The sequence below is a fragment of the Dysidea avara genome, chromosome 1, assembly GCF_963678975.1.
Source record: "Dysidea avara chromosome 1, odDysAvar1.4, whole genome shotgun sequence".
NCBI classification, from domain to species: Eukaryota; Metazoa; Porifera; class Demospongiae; order Dictyoceratida; family Dysideidae; genus Dysidea; species Dysidea avara.
This window is the reverse complement of record NC_089272.1, coordinates 33,869,754-33,888,151: the sequence shown is the minus strand read 5'-3', so window position 1 is coordinate 33,888,151 and position 18,398 is coordinate 33,869,754. Positions and strand designations below refer to the sequence as shown.

The following is an 18,398-nucleotide window of genomic DNA, read 5'->3' as shown; positions in this document are numbered from 1 at the left end:
CACGAATTCCCAAAATTTATGCCTATTGTGTTCTTCAGTGTTCCCAACATGCTTGCATTATGCTCCTAGGTTGGTAACATTTCTTACAATTATCTTGAAACATTTTAATCACTGAATGCTCTATTAGAGTATTTACTAAAAAGTGACTGTGTTTTATTACAGATTACAGAGTATCGATCTAAGGAGCTATGTATGTATGCATTTGAGTGCTCAATTACAGTTTCCATTCCATTCTTTGATTATTTACCTAATATGCTAGCATTATGCTGGCATAGCACTCCAGCCTATCATGCTTTTCATTATATTTGGCATATTTGATGCAGGCCAACTGATTGATCCTTTATCATTGATTTGTACAGTCTTGTTGCATTCCTAATTAATTGATTTCCACTCTAATTGGTTAGTATATTAGCCACTTTTCTCAATAGTTAGTGTAAAGGAAAAGGTGACCAAATTACTAGCAAATAAAAAACATGAATTAATTAAGAATGCAGCAAGATACAAAGGACCAATGCAAGATTGTAAAACATAGTTGGATTACAATTCATTCTTCACCAGTCACTTTTACTTTCGTGGATGTACCCTTTTTGTACAGCCAAACTATTTTGCAAGGGATTCCGCTAGTTTTAGGTAAAGTAGATAGATTTTGTGTACAAGGTACAGGTCAGACTTCATTACTTCATGAATTTGCTTGGATAGGCCACTCCAATTGGTAATATTTCTGGTCCACTGCCTGCATCTTTCTGAGAATGCGAGATTTCAGAAAACCATGATGACAAATTATTAATACCTACATTGGCAGTGAGATTATAAAAATACATATTGTACTGAATCAAATATACCAATTCTAACTTTTCAATGTCATGATTAGAATTTTACTAGCAAAAATCTGCACAGTATACTGTACTATACTATGATTGATATACTCTAATAGATCAGTCAGTAACCCATAAAATTTTCCAATTGAACAGTCACTTCATTGTTGCTGAATCTGCACATCTTGAAACTGAATTTCATGTGACAAGGAACATAATTATAAGTTGAAGTGACCATAAAATGAAGCTCATAGAAATTTTATTTAATATTAATCAAGCAATACGCTACTTTGCATATGGGTAGGAGATATCATCGTTTGGAAAGTAGATGCTTCACTGCTGCAGCTACAGTGCTCCTTATTCTACAGTCTGTCAGCAAAGTAATGGAAATATAGGGGCTAGTGAAATTGTATGCGTCTAAATGTTTTGCTATGAGTACAGTATTTCACACCCTGCGTAGATGAAAAAAATTAGATAACCTTGTTATACAGAATACACAGCTGTGTCTTTTCTGTCAAATTTTGGGCATTATGATCCAGAGTGGCTTATGGCAATAACACATTAACACATTCAATCTATTACTTGTAAAGCCAACTAGACACTAGTTTTGTTGAAAGTAAAAGCACACTGTACCTTAGCCATACATTAGAAAAACTTCAGTGACTGATGTGTATTATAAAAAGATTGTATACATACATATGACACCAGTGTTATGGAATGTTAAACGAATTACAATGTGAATCACTTGAATCACTCGAATCACATAGGGAACATAAATTTGCTTAATTGTGTTTCATAATATCCTAAAACAGGACACCTATCTACCACCTGAATTTGTGACCAGATTTACAAAACCAAACCAAATTGCACATCAGAAAAAATCTAACTAACACCTCCAGTGGATAGCTACACTATCGTAATAGATACAGCTATGTGTTCTGCTAGCTGAAATGTTCTGAGTTCCTATATGGATACATATTTATACATGAAATTGGTGAGGAGAAACATCTTGACTATCTGGCAGACTCTGGTAAGCGTTCAAGCATTAATCGGATGGCCACAGGTTTGAGGCTGCCCAGGTAAGTCATGGATTTTTTCTCCATTCTGTACCTTTTCAAACATACTTTTAAGAGCAACTTTAAACAGGCTGTAGGACCAGGTGTCCTACAGACTTTCAGCACTTGTGCTGTAAAGTGTTAAGAAATAAAAAAAATAAAACAATAAAGATACCTACAAATATTCCTTCCTGATATCATTAAGATTACGGAACTCTTTATGCCATGCCACATTCTTCAGTAGTATCCTTCAAGCTAGCACTGCATTATACTATGGACTTTATACAGCAGTTATGTATAATTATCTGTGCATTACTGCAGTTTTACATGTACAGTATTGATACAGTAAATAATAAAATTGGTAAATAATAAGTCACTATAAGACCTAATGTTTTATCCACACAAAACATCGGTGACATTGCATCCCAGGATTTCATTTTATAGACAGTAATGCTGGTACCCTGTCATGAAGTGCCGAGTGATATAGCCAATATATGCATGACATACAGTATCAGAATAATATTATGCTACAATTATGAGTGCATATGTGATCTGATCAATACACTGTGAGCTTGCAAGACAGTGGCATATGAAGGTCCTTGCAATTAGAGTATGGAGCTCCCCGGTTCAAACCCTAGTATGCTTTGGTTCAACATTGTTCATGCACCTGTTTAACCCTGTGGTGATTGGTTTATTAGAGTATCTCAATCCCACAATTTACAGCTGTTGGGATTTTGATTTTTCTCTGTAACTGTTACTTGTTTGTTTTCTAACCATCAAAAGCACTGCTATAATGGCTAGCCTGTGAAAACACCACAATTGAGTTATTCCCAGTAGCCATGACAAAAGTTTAATCTTTTTATGCAAATAAATGTTCATAGAATTGCATGAATACTTATCAGCTCTCTTGTAAACTTAGTGCGTAAATTCACCTTTATAACGTGCTCTTCACCAGTACCAAATTTCAAAGTAATATAACAATTACGCATTTGCATTCACAAAAAGTGTGCAAATAGAAAAGAAAGACCAGGTATGGAATAGTTACAATTAGGGCTGAAACACTTTAGTAAAGTAAGAGTCAATAATATTATTTTGCTGAATCTAACATTTGATTGTAAGCTGCATAATACAGCATGTATATCAACACTAAATAGCTGTACTGTATCTTTACAATACGTGTAATGAAGAATGCTGTTTTCTATTACTATATACTTAGTGGTATCACCTGATGAATTGGAGCTTGTTGGAACTAATGTAGTTGTGGTTGAGCTGCCTGTTACTGTCAAAAAGGCTGCAGAATTATGCACACAGTGGCTATAGTACAAACATGACGGTTTTCTCATTTTGGTCACCTGATGAGATTGAGCTTGTTGTCATGGTTGTTCTTGTAACACTATCTGTCAATACTGTTTCTGTAAAGTACATACTGTATGATCTATGTATTATATACTGTACAGTGCTGTACTGTATAAACAATGACAGACATACTATGTACACACTACATATCATCACATTGATTGAATTACCTGAGTTAGTTTTTGGTAAGGCTGTGGTTGATGGACTTACAGCAGTAGAATTTACAGCTGTATATACACCTGAAAATAAAAGGAAATTGTTACACACTAATGCATATTCAATACACTGTGACATGTTACAATCAAATCATGGATTCATTTATAGTAGCTATACCAAACCCACGTAAATTAGTTGTATGACCCAAATTCATCTTTACACCTACAAAAGTTTACTTAATGATACCATCAAGACACACGGTAGTGTGTCGTGCGGCCCAAGAAGCCGGCGCGCAACACCCGTGAGTATATTGACAAGAAGAAAGAAAACACACTTTTTGCACCTCCGTAGCTCTGTGCTTCCTTGATGAAACAAGACAATTTTTGCTGTGGAGACTCCCTCCAATTTCAACACTCCACTTTCCAAATTTGAGCAAAATCGCTTCAAGCGTTCCCGAGATATGTGACTTACAAATTGGCTTAGTTTCTTCATTTTTTTTCTTCTTATCTTTCTTCCTCTTTTCGCACACTTACAAAAACTGCTATAAAACACGAACGCCATATCCGATTGTCTTGAAATTTGGCACACAGAAAGGGAGTACAAAGGCGCATATCGGTACCAACTTTGTGGCAGGAATATGATAAACAGGCAAAGAGTTATGAGCGATTATTCACGAAAAATAACATCAATATGTTGTCACGCCTACAGGGTAAACCGCGTATGGGAAGAAGCTGAAAATTGGGGGGTGAATAGGTTAACTATTGAACCTCAAACCTTTAGTGGTTTGAAAGAAATCGAGCTAAAAACCAGGAAGATACAACGAAAAAACCAACAGTGTGTAACAATTAGATTAGCTAATAAAAAATGACTGCTTGCCACGCCTACCAGATAAACCGCTTAGGGTAATGCTTTGAAAATCGCTGTATAGATGGAATAATCATCTTAGAAAGGCTCTCCAATGGTGTAGAAGAATCAGACATAAAGCCACGGAGTTATATTTAATGTATTTTATTTTATTATTTAATGTATTTAACTGTTTTAAATTAATCACACAGCTTTGACAAGGACAAGCATAACACTGCACTTCACCAGATGATTTGATTACACTACACCGTAGTTCTGTTTGTAGCAGCTAGCTACGTAGAAGCCATCAGCAAGACATCATTTTGAAACCATGTCACAATACATATTAATTATGGCAATGAAGCAGAAACTATCATTAGATTTATTACTGTTGATGAATACAATGTACATGATTACATAAAGAATAATTAAGTAGTGTGAATCCATGGACACACACAGCCACAAATGGGGCAAACCCCATGAATGGGTGTGGCAAGGAATAACAATTATGCAATATCAAGACACACATAGCATGTCATGCAGCCAAGAAAGCCGGTGCACCACACTATGAGTATATTTACAGGAAAAAAAAATGAGACCAGGCCTGTAAAATAGGGCATGCAGTAGGCCTGAGCATATTAAGCTTTTGAAATTGCTTATTATGCTTTTGAGCAATAAAATTTCTCCTATTATGCTCCAATATTATTATGCCAAGTTGTGTCCCATCATGCTCCAAATATGTTCATATAAAATTTTGTCTTGACTAGTCTATTAGTCTAAGAGTATCTAATCCATCTGTCAACATTCTATTAGGATATTTCAATACATGGTGACCGTTCTATTACAGTATATCAATCTTTAAGTAATTTTTCTTCACAACATAGCTGTAAGTCTGATTTTTAACATGTTTACAAACTATCCCATTCTGCTTCATGCAAATTAAGCAGAGTTTCAGCCTCTCTGATAACCAATGTACATAAATTGTTCCTATTACAGTATGCCGGCATTATGCTCAATGCCTTTAGCTACCTATTATGCCCCAAATTATGCTGGCATAATCGGCACAGGCCTAGCATGTGGGCACAAACTACACCTCATCACTCTACAGGTAATATCTCAGTACTGGAACAGAACATTTGCATTCTGTAACTTGCATCATAAAGCAATTTAAATGCTTACAAAGAGCTGAAAATAGCATTGCCATAGCATAATAGTACAAAACGTTATGAATGATGAAAGTTTGAAAAAATCGTGTTCCCACATGCCCTATTTTCACAGGCCCAGTCACAAATGTGATTTTCACTCATACATACGTAGTTCCATGTTCCCTTCTCAAATTTTAATCATTTTTATATTCAACATGCCATATACCAAATTTGTGACCCAGTCTGGGAAAACAGGTCTTATCGCCCATGTCAGCAGATTCAGTTTCTCACTAAAAACACTAAGCTACATGAATAAACTACAGTATCTAATTTCATGAACAAAATCAGCTAGACTTGAGTAGTCTGGTTTTGCTGGCTGGTTTTCCTAAGCCCAGTGGCAATCCATACGTATGGTGTGGGGCCTTAGTGGAGCTCTGGTCAGCTTGAGGGTGACTGTATGTGGGTGTACAGCTCTGTGGTGTTGAATAAAGACCTATGCTGTAATTTTACTTTCATTTAAGCCAGTTTTGAGATCTGAACAGCTTATAACTTGGCCTAATTCATCCCTGTGCCTTCTTTTTCATTTTTTAAAACAGCCTCTTGCCCTCCTTCCAGACCCATGCCTCTCTCCCTTATGTAACTTGCCTGATACAGCCAACCTTGGTTTAAAACTATCTAAAGTGGCAGGAAACTTAGCCGCTGGCTATTTGAACAGTGGATGCTTTGGAAGGTAAGGAATTAGTGTAAAATGTGTGAAAATTTGGTACACTTAGCTTCAATCATTGGCGAGCTACAACACACTAAACACTTGAAACTGACATTACTCAATACTTTTAAAAAGGTGATAAGACCCCTTTTCCCAGACTGGGTCACATTTGAGAAAGATTGTCTAACATGATCGTGAAATGTAAGCCTTAAAAAATTCGCTTATTTCTTTTTTTCTTTCTTTGATTATTCTTTTTGCACACTTTACAAAAACCATTATAAATGCACATTCGTAGCTCCATTTTCTTGAGCTTTGGTACACTTTAAAATTTATTGCAGCAAAATCACATACCAAGTTTGGTGCAAATCTGATTAATAGTCATAGAGCTATGGATGATTATTTGCATTCAAAAAGATCGACTTGTTGTCACACCTACAGGATAAACTGCTTATGGGAATAACTTAAAAATCGGTATGCATATAGGTTAACCATCATAGCTCAAACCTTTTGTGATTTACACTGTAAAATAAATTGCACTGATAGCCATAGAAGGTACAAGGAAAAAACCAAATAATTGTAAGTCGCGGGGTCAAAATACTCTAATAGAACAGTCGTTACAGAGCAAAAAGTGCATGAAATTGTTGAAAAAACTTATCAGTATTTGAACCAGGGACCACCATACTGATTACCCAAATTCTTAATTACTAGCCACTGCGATCACCTCAGTTACAGCTGTAATTTCTACTGTACTTTATGAATGAAAATTCTAGCTAAAATCTACTGAATCAAAATTCTAGTTAAATTTACTCAATAGTAAAAGTTCATAATTTCATAGATCTACCAATGGAAACTCTAGATTGTTTTAGAACATTCTATATGTGTTCTATTAGAAGTCCTCTATTAGAGCATTAAATGTTGTTAAGTGCACGTGTCTATTAAGCACATACCAAGACTCACAGTAGTGAGTTGCGCGGCCAAGGAAAGTAGGGTACATGACTACCATGAGTTGTATTATTTACACGAACGACTAACTCTAATAGAACACACATCTAAAACCTACCTTTAAAACTATTCTTTTGTAAAAAAAGCAAAAACCATTGCGATATAATGAAACCTTTGGTATACCGCAGATTCCAATTATTAGGTGCACATGGTTATTAAGCGCATATTACCTGTTAAGTGCATATGGTAGACTTGTGCTAGATACCTGTTTGTTAAGTGCATATGTTGAAATCACCTCTGCCACCGTGGAATTGTTGTCAGAAGAAATCAGACATGTCACAGCACACTTGATGCTTCACCAGGCCTGTGTCTAGCAGATACTGCCGTCTGTAATAACAATAGTTGTAACTGCTAGCTGGCTTCTAAGGATTTCCGTCTCTGTGACTGAAGCAAACTACCATAGATTCCCTAAAATTTTGGCATCTCTAAATATTCAACACTCCCCGTGCTTTGAACGCAATGTGCTCTAAATTTCGGCAACAGGGCTCGTATGATGATGACAATCCCCTTTTCCCCTAGTAATAGTTTTCCCCCTGTAGTTAGCTGTAGTTTATGTAGTTGTAATAGTTGTTTGTAATTGTAATAAGTTTCAAGCAATTTCGGCAAGCGCGGAAAGTTTCTAATTATAAGCGCGCTAAGTTTTTGGCACTTGGAGCACTAGTTGACGAAGGTCTCTTGAGTATTGAGGATTCCCAGTGACTTCACACAATTGATGCTGGATGAAACACCAAGTGTGAAATTGTTCAGGGAACATACCCAACGATATCATCGTGTGACATCACGACTACCGCAAAACGATCTTCGTTCTGTTCACAGGATAAAATCTCTCCTGGCCCCACATCTCCTTATAACATGACACACCCTCAAATAACACTTTGTTAGCCATGGAACACTTCATGCAGCATCTGGTAGCAAGATTTATCACGAGATAATTCAATAATACTATTGATTGTGGTTTCTATTTTTTGAAATCCTTAATATCATGTCTGGGCTCGCGTCTGGGTGATTGTATTCAAAAGTGATGTAGTAATGACATTGAGAATCCCTCCAGGATAATATAGGCAATCATAGTATGTAGTGCTGCGGCCAAGTGAGTGTTGTAGTATCATCAGCTCTGCCTCAAGGCGTTCCTGTTAGTCCCTGTAGAAAGAAATCCAGAAAGTAAGCAGTAAATGGATCGCAAATAGTTTAGCCATGAAGCGTACAGACTGTATTAGGGATATATTCCTAAAAATTTGACAATAGCACGGGGCTGGTACATTTTTTTCCTAATTTTTCGGCCAGACATGATCTAAATTAATTTATTTCTGCCGAATTTTTAGGGAATCTACGGTATTAACTAGTGTTCAAATCACTTGAAAACTGTAGTGGGTACAACTAATTCCCTCCTAGCAGAAATTCCTTACCCTAATTTATAAGCATGTGCACTTAACAAGCATAGTAAAAATTTCACACATAATTCCTCCAAAAATTATAAGCTCATGCGCCTAATAACCAGAGTCTACAGTATTGTAATATAAGCATATTACTAAGTAAGTAATCCCTGTTAACACTGCATGAAATTTGCTGAAAACATCATATTCTTTTCCTTCTTCTTCGCATACTCGTTAGCATGAGACGCTCATTCTTTTTACTCTGATATCTTAGATTGCGATAGTTCTACAGCCTTGAATTTGCTACCACAAGTTCTTTGGCTAGTTAAGTTTCTTCAGTACAAATCTTGGAACTCCATCTCTCTTGCAAGAGCCACCATAAGCAATTTTCTCAAGTTTGATTTATTCACTCTTGCACTTCATGGGACAATCTTTGATATGCAATTAAACATTTAGAGTAGTTTTGATCGATTATGACCTGCCATTTTTCTGGGAAGTAGTGAGTTAGTTTCCATGTGTGCTCATAAGATAATAACATCACCCACGCTAATTGCTGACTTATTTTGAGTTCTTTTAGAACCATATCTTAAATTTAAGAAACCTCTAACTGCAGTAGCATTTATTTACAGTCGGTGAATTTAGTGCAAATTCAGCTGTAAGTGTCAATGCTAGGTGAACATGATCACTGTAGTAAACTCATTGAACTTGCTATCACTCATGCTATTCTTGTAAGTGTTTGTTATTCAGCTATTATTTAATAATGGGTCTGAAGTAGCTAACACAGCCCACAATACAGCCTTGTTTGTACATTTCAAGGGACAATCCAGTATAATAAGAAGTTTGGGGCATATTCTCACCTGCAGGGAAATGGCCTTTACTCAATCTGTTCACTGATGGTTTTAATGGTGTCTAGAAGCCATACCCTACCGAGGTTGCAACACAGACAAGTACCTGCCTACTTGTAGCAAACTACATTCTTTGGTTTTTCCACTTCATGTCCCAAGCTACTGTATAATGTACTACACACAATAACTGTTGAAGCTGTTGCGGCTTGTATGAATCTAGCTATTAGCTTTATGCAATAATTTTTTTGGTCTTGTTCAGTGACAAATATGTGTAATATCCTAAAACAGCCTTGGGGCTGCAAAAAAAGGCGCTGCCAAGCAAAGTAGGATCAGTCAATCAAGCTTATTCAACATGACTGGTAAGAACAAGGACTGATATCAAGTTGGAGCCAAGTAGATTGGAATATTATCATAATTAATCTGTTAAACAACTGGTAAGAACAAGGACTGATATCAAGTTGCGGCCAAGTGAATGCAGCATTACCCATTCTCTTTGTATCTAGCTATAGCTATATAATAAAACTAGAGCAAATACACATGCAACTGTTATTAATATGTCATTTAACCGCTTTTTTTTTTGTAGTGTGTGATTTAAAACGTGGCCAAATGATAATTTAATAACAGTTGCATGTGTACTGTATTTGCTCTAGTTTTATTATATAGCTATAGCTAGATACAAAGAGAATGGGTAATGCTGCATTCACTTTGCCGCAACTTGATATCAGTCCAGTTGTTTAACAGATTGATCATGGTAATATTCCAATCTACTTGGCTGCAACTTGATATCACTCCTTGCTCTTACCAGTCATGTTGAATAAGCTTGTTTGACTGATCCTACTTTGCTTGGCAATGCCCTTTTTACAGCCTCAAGGCTGTTTTTGTTTTGGGATTATTTGTTAAGTGCATACATATTTTTTTGTGATTAACCATGGATGATAAGCGCACATGGTCAAAAGCAAGGCTCAAGGTGCGACAAAGCTACATACGGGAAGAAAAGCAGGAATTATATACTGGAAAATGAATATCTCCTTGAGTGCTTACGTCTCCTTGAGGTCTCTCTTCATTATGTATACAGCAAATCAGCTTTCTGGATTGCAATATTACAATTTTGTATAGCCATGTACAAGCAAGCGCAAAATTATATTAGTATAAATTGGCTTCGGTAAGTAGTTTTTCTACATTGATAAAGCACTATATCATTTTCATTGTATCTGTAAATAAGAAAACAATATTTCTTGTAAAAACAAACCTCAAAGCCAGCTAATGGTTGGCTTTGGGCATAATTATATTGAAAATACAAAAAGAAGTAAAATTTATGCAAAAACAGCCAAGCTGTATAAAAGGGTGCAGCCTTCAAAAAGCCTTAATAGGTGAAAAAAGTTGTGAAATCAAAGGTAGTGGCCATGAAATGGCTGCAATGATGTGAATGATAATAAATTTTAATAATGGCCTTTATGCATTAATAAAATTTATTATCATCAACATCATTACAGCCATTTATTGGCTGTCACCTTTGATTTCACAACTTTTCACCCAGGCCTTTTGAAGGCCGCACCGCTATAATACAGCTTGGCTGTTTTTGCATGAATTTCACTTCTTTTTGTATTTTCAATGTATACCCAATGCCAACCATTAACTGGCTTTGAGGTTTGCTTTCACAAAAAAATATTGTTTTCTTATCTACAGATGCAATGAAAATGATATAAGACAAACTAGTTCTGTATCAATACAGAAAAAATACTTACCAATCTGATACCAAAGCCAATTTAAACTCCCAAACATTAACTATTATTTTATTTCACTACATACAGACACAAGCTTACATCATATACAAGCGCAAGACATACATAAAATGTGCAAACACTATACATGCATGTTCGCAATGATGCACCATAATATATATTGGCTGTACTTGATGTAAACAAGTTAATATCACATCTCTTGAAATGCTCTTTTACATGTAGGTGAGCTGGTATGCCCTTACTATAGTAGTATTAGTATTAGTATTAAATTATGGACAATGTACAATCATTACAGGTAACTTAATAAATAGGCCGAGGGCCTTTTAGTCTGTCCATATCCAATTTGATGCCAGTAATTATCTAAATTGTTCTTAAACTTATTTAAACTATCTGACGCGATTACATATAGGGGAAGGGAATTCCACTGATTTACAATTCGGTTTTTAATCTTGGGTTGATCCTGGAGTGGTGCTTAAATATTTTCTGATGATGTCCTCTAGTAATACTGTCAACAATGGTGAAGAATGGGTCTGGTGAAACTCTATACAAATGGTTAACTATTTTATATACATCTATTAAATCGCCTCTTTGTCTTCTACAAAACAAAGAAAGTAAGTCAAGGTGTTGTAATCTTGCTTCATATGGTTGTTGTGCTAATTATGGAACTAACTTAGTGTCTCTCTGCTGTATCCGTTCTAGTTTGTTGATGTTTTGTGCTAAAAATGGGTTCCAAATTGAGACACAATATTCTAGGTGTGGGCAAACGTATGTCTTATATAGTATCAAGAATGATTCTTTAGTCAGGTGGGTAAATGTCCTCTTTATTAATCCAAGGGATTTCATAGCTTTAGCCGACGCTTTGTCACATTGTAATGTGAAGTTTAGCTTAGATGTTATCCACACTCCCAGGTCCTTTTCTGATGATGCTATACCAAGTTTAGTACTTGTCCCTTCATCATTCATATAGTATTCATAAGGAGAGGCATTATTTCCATACTTTAAGTGCTTACACTTAACAACATTGAAATGCAATAGCCATTCTTTTGCCCAATCACAGAGTTTGTCCAGATCATTCTGAAGAGATAATGCATCACCAAAACTTGTTATCTGCTTATAGATCTTTATATCGTCAGCAAACATTTTGATCTTAGATTCCACTAATATAAGTCAGGGATATCATTAACATATAAGATAAACAGTATAGGTCCAAGCACTGAGCCCTGAGGAACACCGCTGTCAACAGGATACCACTTAGATGTTTTGCCATTCACAACAACTCTTTGGTGTCGGCTGCACAGAAAACTACTGATCCAATTTAAACAATCATTTGCTATACCATAACCCCTTAATTTGATTAACAACCTTTGATGGGCAACACTGTCAAAGGCTTTTTTAAAGTCAAGAAATACTACATCAACATTATAACCTAGGTCAATAGATGCTGTCCAATCTTCAAATGTTTCAAGTAGGTTGGTGAAGCAGGATTTCCGGTAAGTGAATCCATGTTGTTGGATGGGAAAAATGTTTTTACCAGATAAAAAATCAATCATTTGGTCTCGAATGATTGACTCTAATACTTTACAGGCTTGAGAAGTTAGACTGATTGGGCAATAGTTGTTAGGTAAATTTCTGTGCCCATTTTTGAAAACGGGAGTTACATTGCCAGTTTCCAATCCTCGGGAAGTTGTCCTGACTGCAATGACTGGTTGTAAATCGAACAAAGGGGCTTACATAAGTGTTCACAAAAAGAAGCAAGTATGTATGGATGTATCTCATCAGGGCCTTGGGCTTTGGTGGTGTTGAGTTTTGAAAGTTTATTATATACCAGTTCTTCAGTAATGACAAAATTAGGAATGTCTTCATCGACTCTCCTAGAAAAATTGGGGAGTTCCTGGAGATCTTCATGAATAAAAACTGACTTAAAAAAGGAGGCTAGAGCTTCTGCAGATTCTTCATTTGTTGGAGTTGTTGACCCATCAGGATTCTTAATAGTACCAATAGAATGTTTTACCTTTTGCTATTGCCTAAAATATTTATGCAGCCGTTTTGGATTAGAGTTAAGTTCAGATATAATAGATGATTAATGATCAATCTTGGCCTTGCGAATAATTTGTTTAGTTTTTTTTCTCTGTAACTGATAACTGCGAAGGTCACTATGTGACTTGGTGCTAAGGTATTGTTTAAAGGCTGCTTGTTTTTTCTTAATTTCTTTATGAATACTCTTCTTGAGCCATGGTGGCTTATTGTTTGACTTAGTAGGTATCCAATACGATGTTCTTGAAAGTAAGCCAATTATCGTTAACATTGTCACTAGATAGAACATTTGCCCAGTCGATGTCAGTAAGTAACTCATTCATCGCTGGTATATTAGTCTGGTGATAATTCCATTTCTTCCTTACAGGATTGATATTGGTTGCATCAAGATAGCAGATAACATTTCACAACAAAACTTCGTGGTCACTACTACCTAGGGGAGATAAGTGGTTGATAATGCTATCTATCATTTCTGGATCTGATGTAAATACAAGATCTAGTAAGGAAGAATTTTGGCCATGTCTGTGCCTGGTTGGTTTGGTGACGTGCTGAGTTAAAAATCCATCCTCACATGCATTTAAAAAGCCGGCTGTTAGTGACTGGTCACCTTCGAGAGTTGTTATTGTGGCCCAGTTTATATTAGGGAAATTGAAACCTCCCATTAGCAAGTAATGGAATATCCAACATACTCTGAAATCTTTGGAATGAGGTTGATTATTTTAGAACTGTTTTCAAAATTTGAGTTTGGTGAGCGATAAACAACACCCACACGCATCTGGTCATTGTTTCTCAATTGGATGGTACACCATACAGCTTCATATACATTTAAGTCATTAAGTGGGGTACATGATTCAGACTGTAATGAGTTGTGAACATACAACAGAACACCACCACCAGTGGTGTTACACCTGTCACATCTATACAAAACATAGTCATGTAAACCTATCTCAGCATCACCAATAAACTCATTACACCATGATTCAGTTATAGCAATTACGTTGGGTCCAAGAGAGTTCACCAGACTTGTAAATTCATCCATTTTATTCACAATACTTTGAGTATTAATCAGTAGACAAGGGAATTTAAAAGCAACATTATGTGGTAAATTATCAGGTAAGGTTTGAGTAATTATAGGGTTAAAGCTATTATCAGTGCATGGGGGGGGGGGGATCTAGTCCTTCCTCTGCACTATCTTCCCGTTTTTTATTTTGTATAACTTCCCATCCTTATTCATTTCTTTGAGTTTCATGCTTAATTTGTGGTTTGCCTTTCTTTCTGCAGGGGTTAGGTCAGGTGTTATGTAAATTTTATGATAGAAGCTAGAAGGATCGGCTTTTCGTAAACTTGTACAGTTGCAGAGAATAAATGCTTTTGATTCAACAGTGTCGACAGCAACTTTGAGTAACCTAGGTTTTTCAGATTTCTTTCCAAGCCTAATAGCCTTGGTTACAGTAGCCTTTGCCTGCAAGTAGTTTAAAATGTCTCTGTGAAAAAAGAGGGATATAAGATGGTATTTCCAGTGGCTTATTGAATACAAAAAAGCTTGGTATAACCTGTATTATACTAACAATCCCACATAAGACTTTAGTTAATGTGTTAAACATACTGAAACCATATATGTGATGGTATAGTGTGGGAATTATATTAGATATAAGCTATTTCAAGTATTGTGGTAATTAAACTGAAACCATATATGTAATAGTATAGTATGCATTATACTAAAGTATAACATGAGTATAATACAGGATTTATATTAAAGCTTATTTGTATTCAATAAGCTACTGGAAATACCATCTTATATCCCATCTTTTTCACAGTGTGTCAGTGGTGTGCTTTATATCTTCACTCTTTCAGGTTTCCCCGTGATCAGAATTCGATTCTGCAAGATTATGGATTATCAAATTGAGCTGTCTTTTCTCTCTATCTCTCTCTTCATTCATCGCAGTAAAAACCGTGTCTGCTATAAGTGCAGGACCAGCAGGTGGTTTGGCATAATTAGTTTCAGGAGTTCTAAGCATTTCACGACACTTGGAAAGTTGAAGCGTTAGTTCTTCTTTAATTTCATGCAATTTAGACTCAACAACTGACAGTTTATTTTCAAGTTGACTTTGCTTTTCAGGTAAGCTATCCATCAATTTTTGCGGTGGGTGATTGTCCTTGTCACCAAAATACTCAAGGGCCTCATCTAAGTTTGGAGCGCAAGTGGTACAGAGGAACACTAGCTTTATGCTTGACTTAGCAAGAACAGTACACTCTTCTATACTTATTTTGGCACACTCACTGTACTCCCATGAACTGCACCACTGACACTGTATGTTACACTCATCTTCATCCTTAACTATAGCATTACAAACACCACATATGTCACCTCCCTGATGTTTCTTCGATCGATTGGCTTCCGGTGACACAGAGCTTGCTAATTCCTTGCACTTGATGGCTCCACCAGCCATCACAATGATGATGATTCCAAAGGATGCACACCGCTACGTCAAGGAAAGGCAAACAACACCAACGTGATAAAAAACGGGAACAAACCTTTACAGGTACTGTTAATAGAGGGAGCCACGGTACCACAGCTGGAAGATTTATTTGATTTGTAGACGCCAGTGACTGGCTTGAATTTCACTACCATCAGCATGTGATCGCATCTTCGCGTAGGTATTAAAAAGTTCTTGAAGAAAAGGAAATTGTGTTGTACATTCTGTTTAGTGCCTATTTATTACACATGTCACTCCATTGATAATCTACCAACCTGGAATATAGATTTTTTGCACATTCTCTTAGCAGGCATGTGGCGAAGTACATGTGAAAGTACTTAAGTAAAGTACAAGTACTTTGACATTTGTTGAAGTACAAGTACAAGTACATGACATTGGTACTTTTGAAAGTATTTAAGTACAAGTATTATGCTTACAGTGTTCACAATTGCATATAATAAAAAAATTATGTAGTTTTGGCTGCACCTAATAAAATTGCGAAAATCTGCCATCTGTAAGGCAAAATCATTCAGGAGTAAATACCTTTCCTGCAATGCTAAAGAGTCTCTCAACAGGCACAGAGGAAGATGGTACTCCTAGGATGTTTTTTTGCTAACCTTGAAAGCAGAGGATATTTCTTTTGGTTGTCTTACTTGCTGGATTTTGGGCCATTGTTACTGCATCAGTTTCAATGTATTCATCTACGTACTAAGCGAGTGTACTTCATTGTTGTTGACTTTCTGTTTAGGACATAATGTTTCTTCTTAGCTACTATAGCTGCCTACTTATAATGATCAACTAAATCTTTCAGGCCAAAAGCAGTACAACTGTTTCTAAGATCAACAGAGAAACAAATCAGAAGATGGGAAACCTTTTAAATCCTGTTTTTAGAACAAATGCAGCAATTGTGACTTCAACCAAAACCTGACCATGTCAATCCAGGAATATATTATCTAATCCAAAACAGCCAAGCTGTAAAAAAAGAGTGCGGCCCTCAGAAAGGCTATGGTGAAAAAAGATGTGAAATCCAAGGTGGCGGCCAAGAAATGGCTGTGATGGTAGGTTAATGGTAAAAATTTTAACAACAACAATTCAGGTGAATTTGGTGCCGCTTGGTCTTGGCACAAAATTCACCTGAATTGTCGGTATTAAAATTTTTACCATTAACCTACCATCACAGCCATTTCTTGGCCGCCACCTTGGATTTCACATCTTTTTTCACCATAGCCTTTCTCAGGGCCGCACTCTTTTTTTACAGCTTGGCTGTTTTGGATTAGATTTCACTTCTTTTTGTATTTGTATACCCCAAAGCCGGCCTATGGCCAGCTTTAGGGCTTTTTAACCTATCATTTTTTGTTTACCACAGGAAGAAGAAAAGATGAAGCAGAAAAGATGAAGCATGGTGATTTATTTGTAGCTGAACTCTCTACAAGGTGATTCTTCTAGTTGATCTCTCTACTGGGTGACTTGTTTGTAGTTGAACTATCTACAAGGTAACTTCTTCTAGCTGTTCTTTCTACAGGGTGATTTGTTTGTAGTTGAATTCTCTACAGGGGGATTTGTTTGCAGCTGAACTCTCTATAATGTAATTCTTCTAGCTGATCTCTCTACAGGGTGACTTCTTTCTAACTGAACTCATTACAGGTGATTTGTTTGCAGCTGAACTCTCTTACGTGATGGTTTCTTTGTAGCTGAACTCTCTACAAGGTAACTTCTTCTAGCTGATCTCTCTACACAGCAATTTGTTTGTAGCTGAACTCTCAAATGATTGTTTCTTTGAAGCGGAACTCTCTAGAAGGTGATTTCTTCTAGCTGATTTTTCTACAGGGTGATTTGTTTGTAGCTGAACTCTCTACAAGGAAACTTTTTCTAGCTGATCTCCCTACAGGGAGATTTGTTTGTAGCTGAACTCTCTACAGGTGAATTTTTTGTGGCTGAATTCTCTACATGATGGTTTCTTTGTAGCTGAACTCTCTACAAGGTAACTTCTTCTAGCTGATCTCTCTACAGGGTGAATTGTTTGTAGCTGAACTCTCTACAGGGTGGTTTGTTTGTAGCTGATCTCTATACAGGTTACTTGTTTCTAACTGATCTCTTGAATTCTGTTCAGGGTGACTGCTCTATTAGGATGACTGCTCTATTAGAGTATATCGATCTCGCACTTGCTACACCAAGTTGGATTTCGTGTTATAACTCCGTGGCTTTAAGTCTGATTCTTCTACACCATTGAAGAGCCTTTCTAAGATGATTACTCCATCTGTACAGCGAATTTGAAAGCATTACCCCAAGCGGTTTATCTGGTAGGCGTGGCAAGTAGTCGTTTTTTATTAGCTAATCTCGGTTGCGTAATTGTTACACACTGTTGGTTTTTTCGTTGTGTCTTCCTAGTTTTTAACTCGATTTCTTTCAAATCACAACAGGTTTGAGGTTCAATAGTTAACTTATTCACCCACCGATTTTCAGCTTCTTCCCATACGCGGTTTACCCTGTAGGCGTGACAACATATTGGTGTTATGTTTCGTGAATAATCACTCATAACTCTTTGCCTGTTTATGGTATTCCAGCCAAAGTTGGTACAGAGATGCGCCTTTATACTCCCCTTCTGTGTGCCAAATTTCAAGGCAATCGGATAAGGTGTTCGCATTTTATAGCAGTTTTTGTAAGTGTGCGAAAAGAGGAAGAAAAATAAGAAGAAAAAAAACCAAGAAACTAAGCCAATTTTTGAAGTTGCATATCTCGGGAACGCCTGAAGCGATTTCGCTCAAATTTGGAATGTGGAGTACTGAAGTTGGAGGAGTGTCCACAGCAAAAATCGTCGTGTTTCATCAAGGCAGCACAGATTAGGGATG

General features: G+C 36.5%; 1 protein-coding gene across 3 annotated transcripts in view; it reads right to left on the bottom strand.

Moving 5' to 3' along the window:
* Positions 1-18,398, bottom strand: part of LOC136262748 (uncharacterized) — a 103,583-nt gene that overhangs the window by 31,090 nt on the left and 54,095 nt on the right. For 2 of the 3 annotated variants that reach the window (XM_066057146.1, XM_066057154.1), the window contains exons 5-7: positions 3,397-3,465; positions 3,223-3,282; positions 3,096-3,161 (exon numbers count right to left, since the gene is read on the bottom strand). In XM_066057146.1, coding sequence (XP_065913218.1) covers positions 3,096-3,161; positions 3,223-3,282; positions 3,397-3,465 — 195 coding nt within the window. Of the gene's footprint in view, positions 1-3,095; positions 3,162-3,222; positions 3,283-3,396; positions 3,466-15,440; positions 15,744-18,398 lie in introns of all 3 variants that reach the window. The other variant, XM_066057162.1, reaches the window with a different exon arrangement.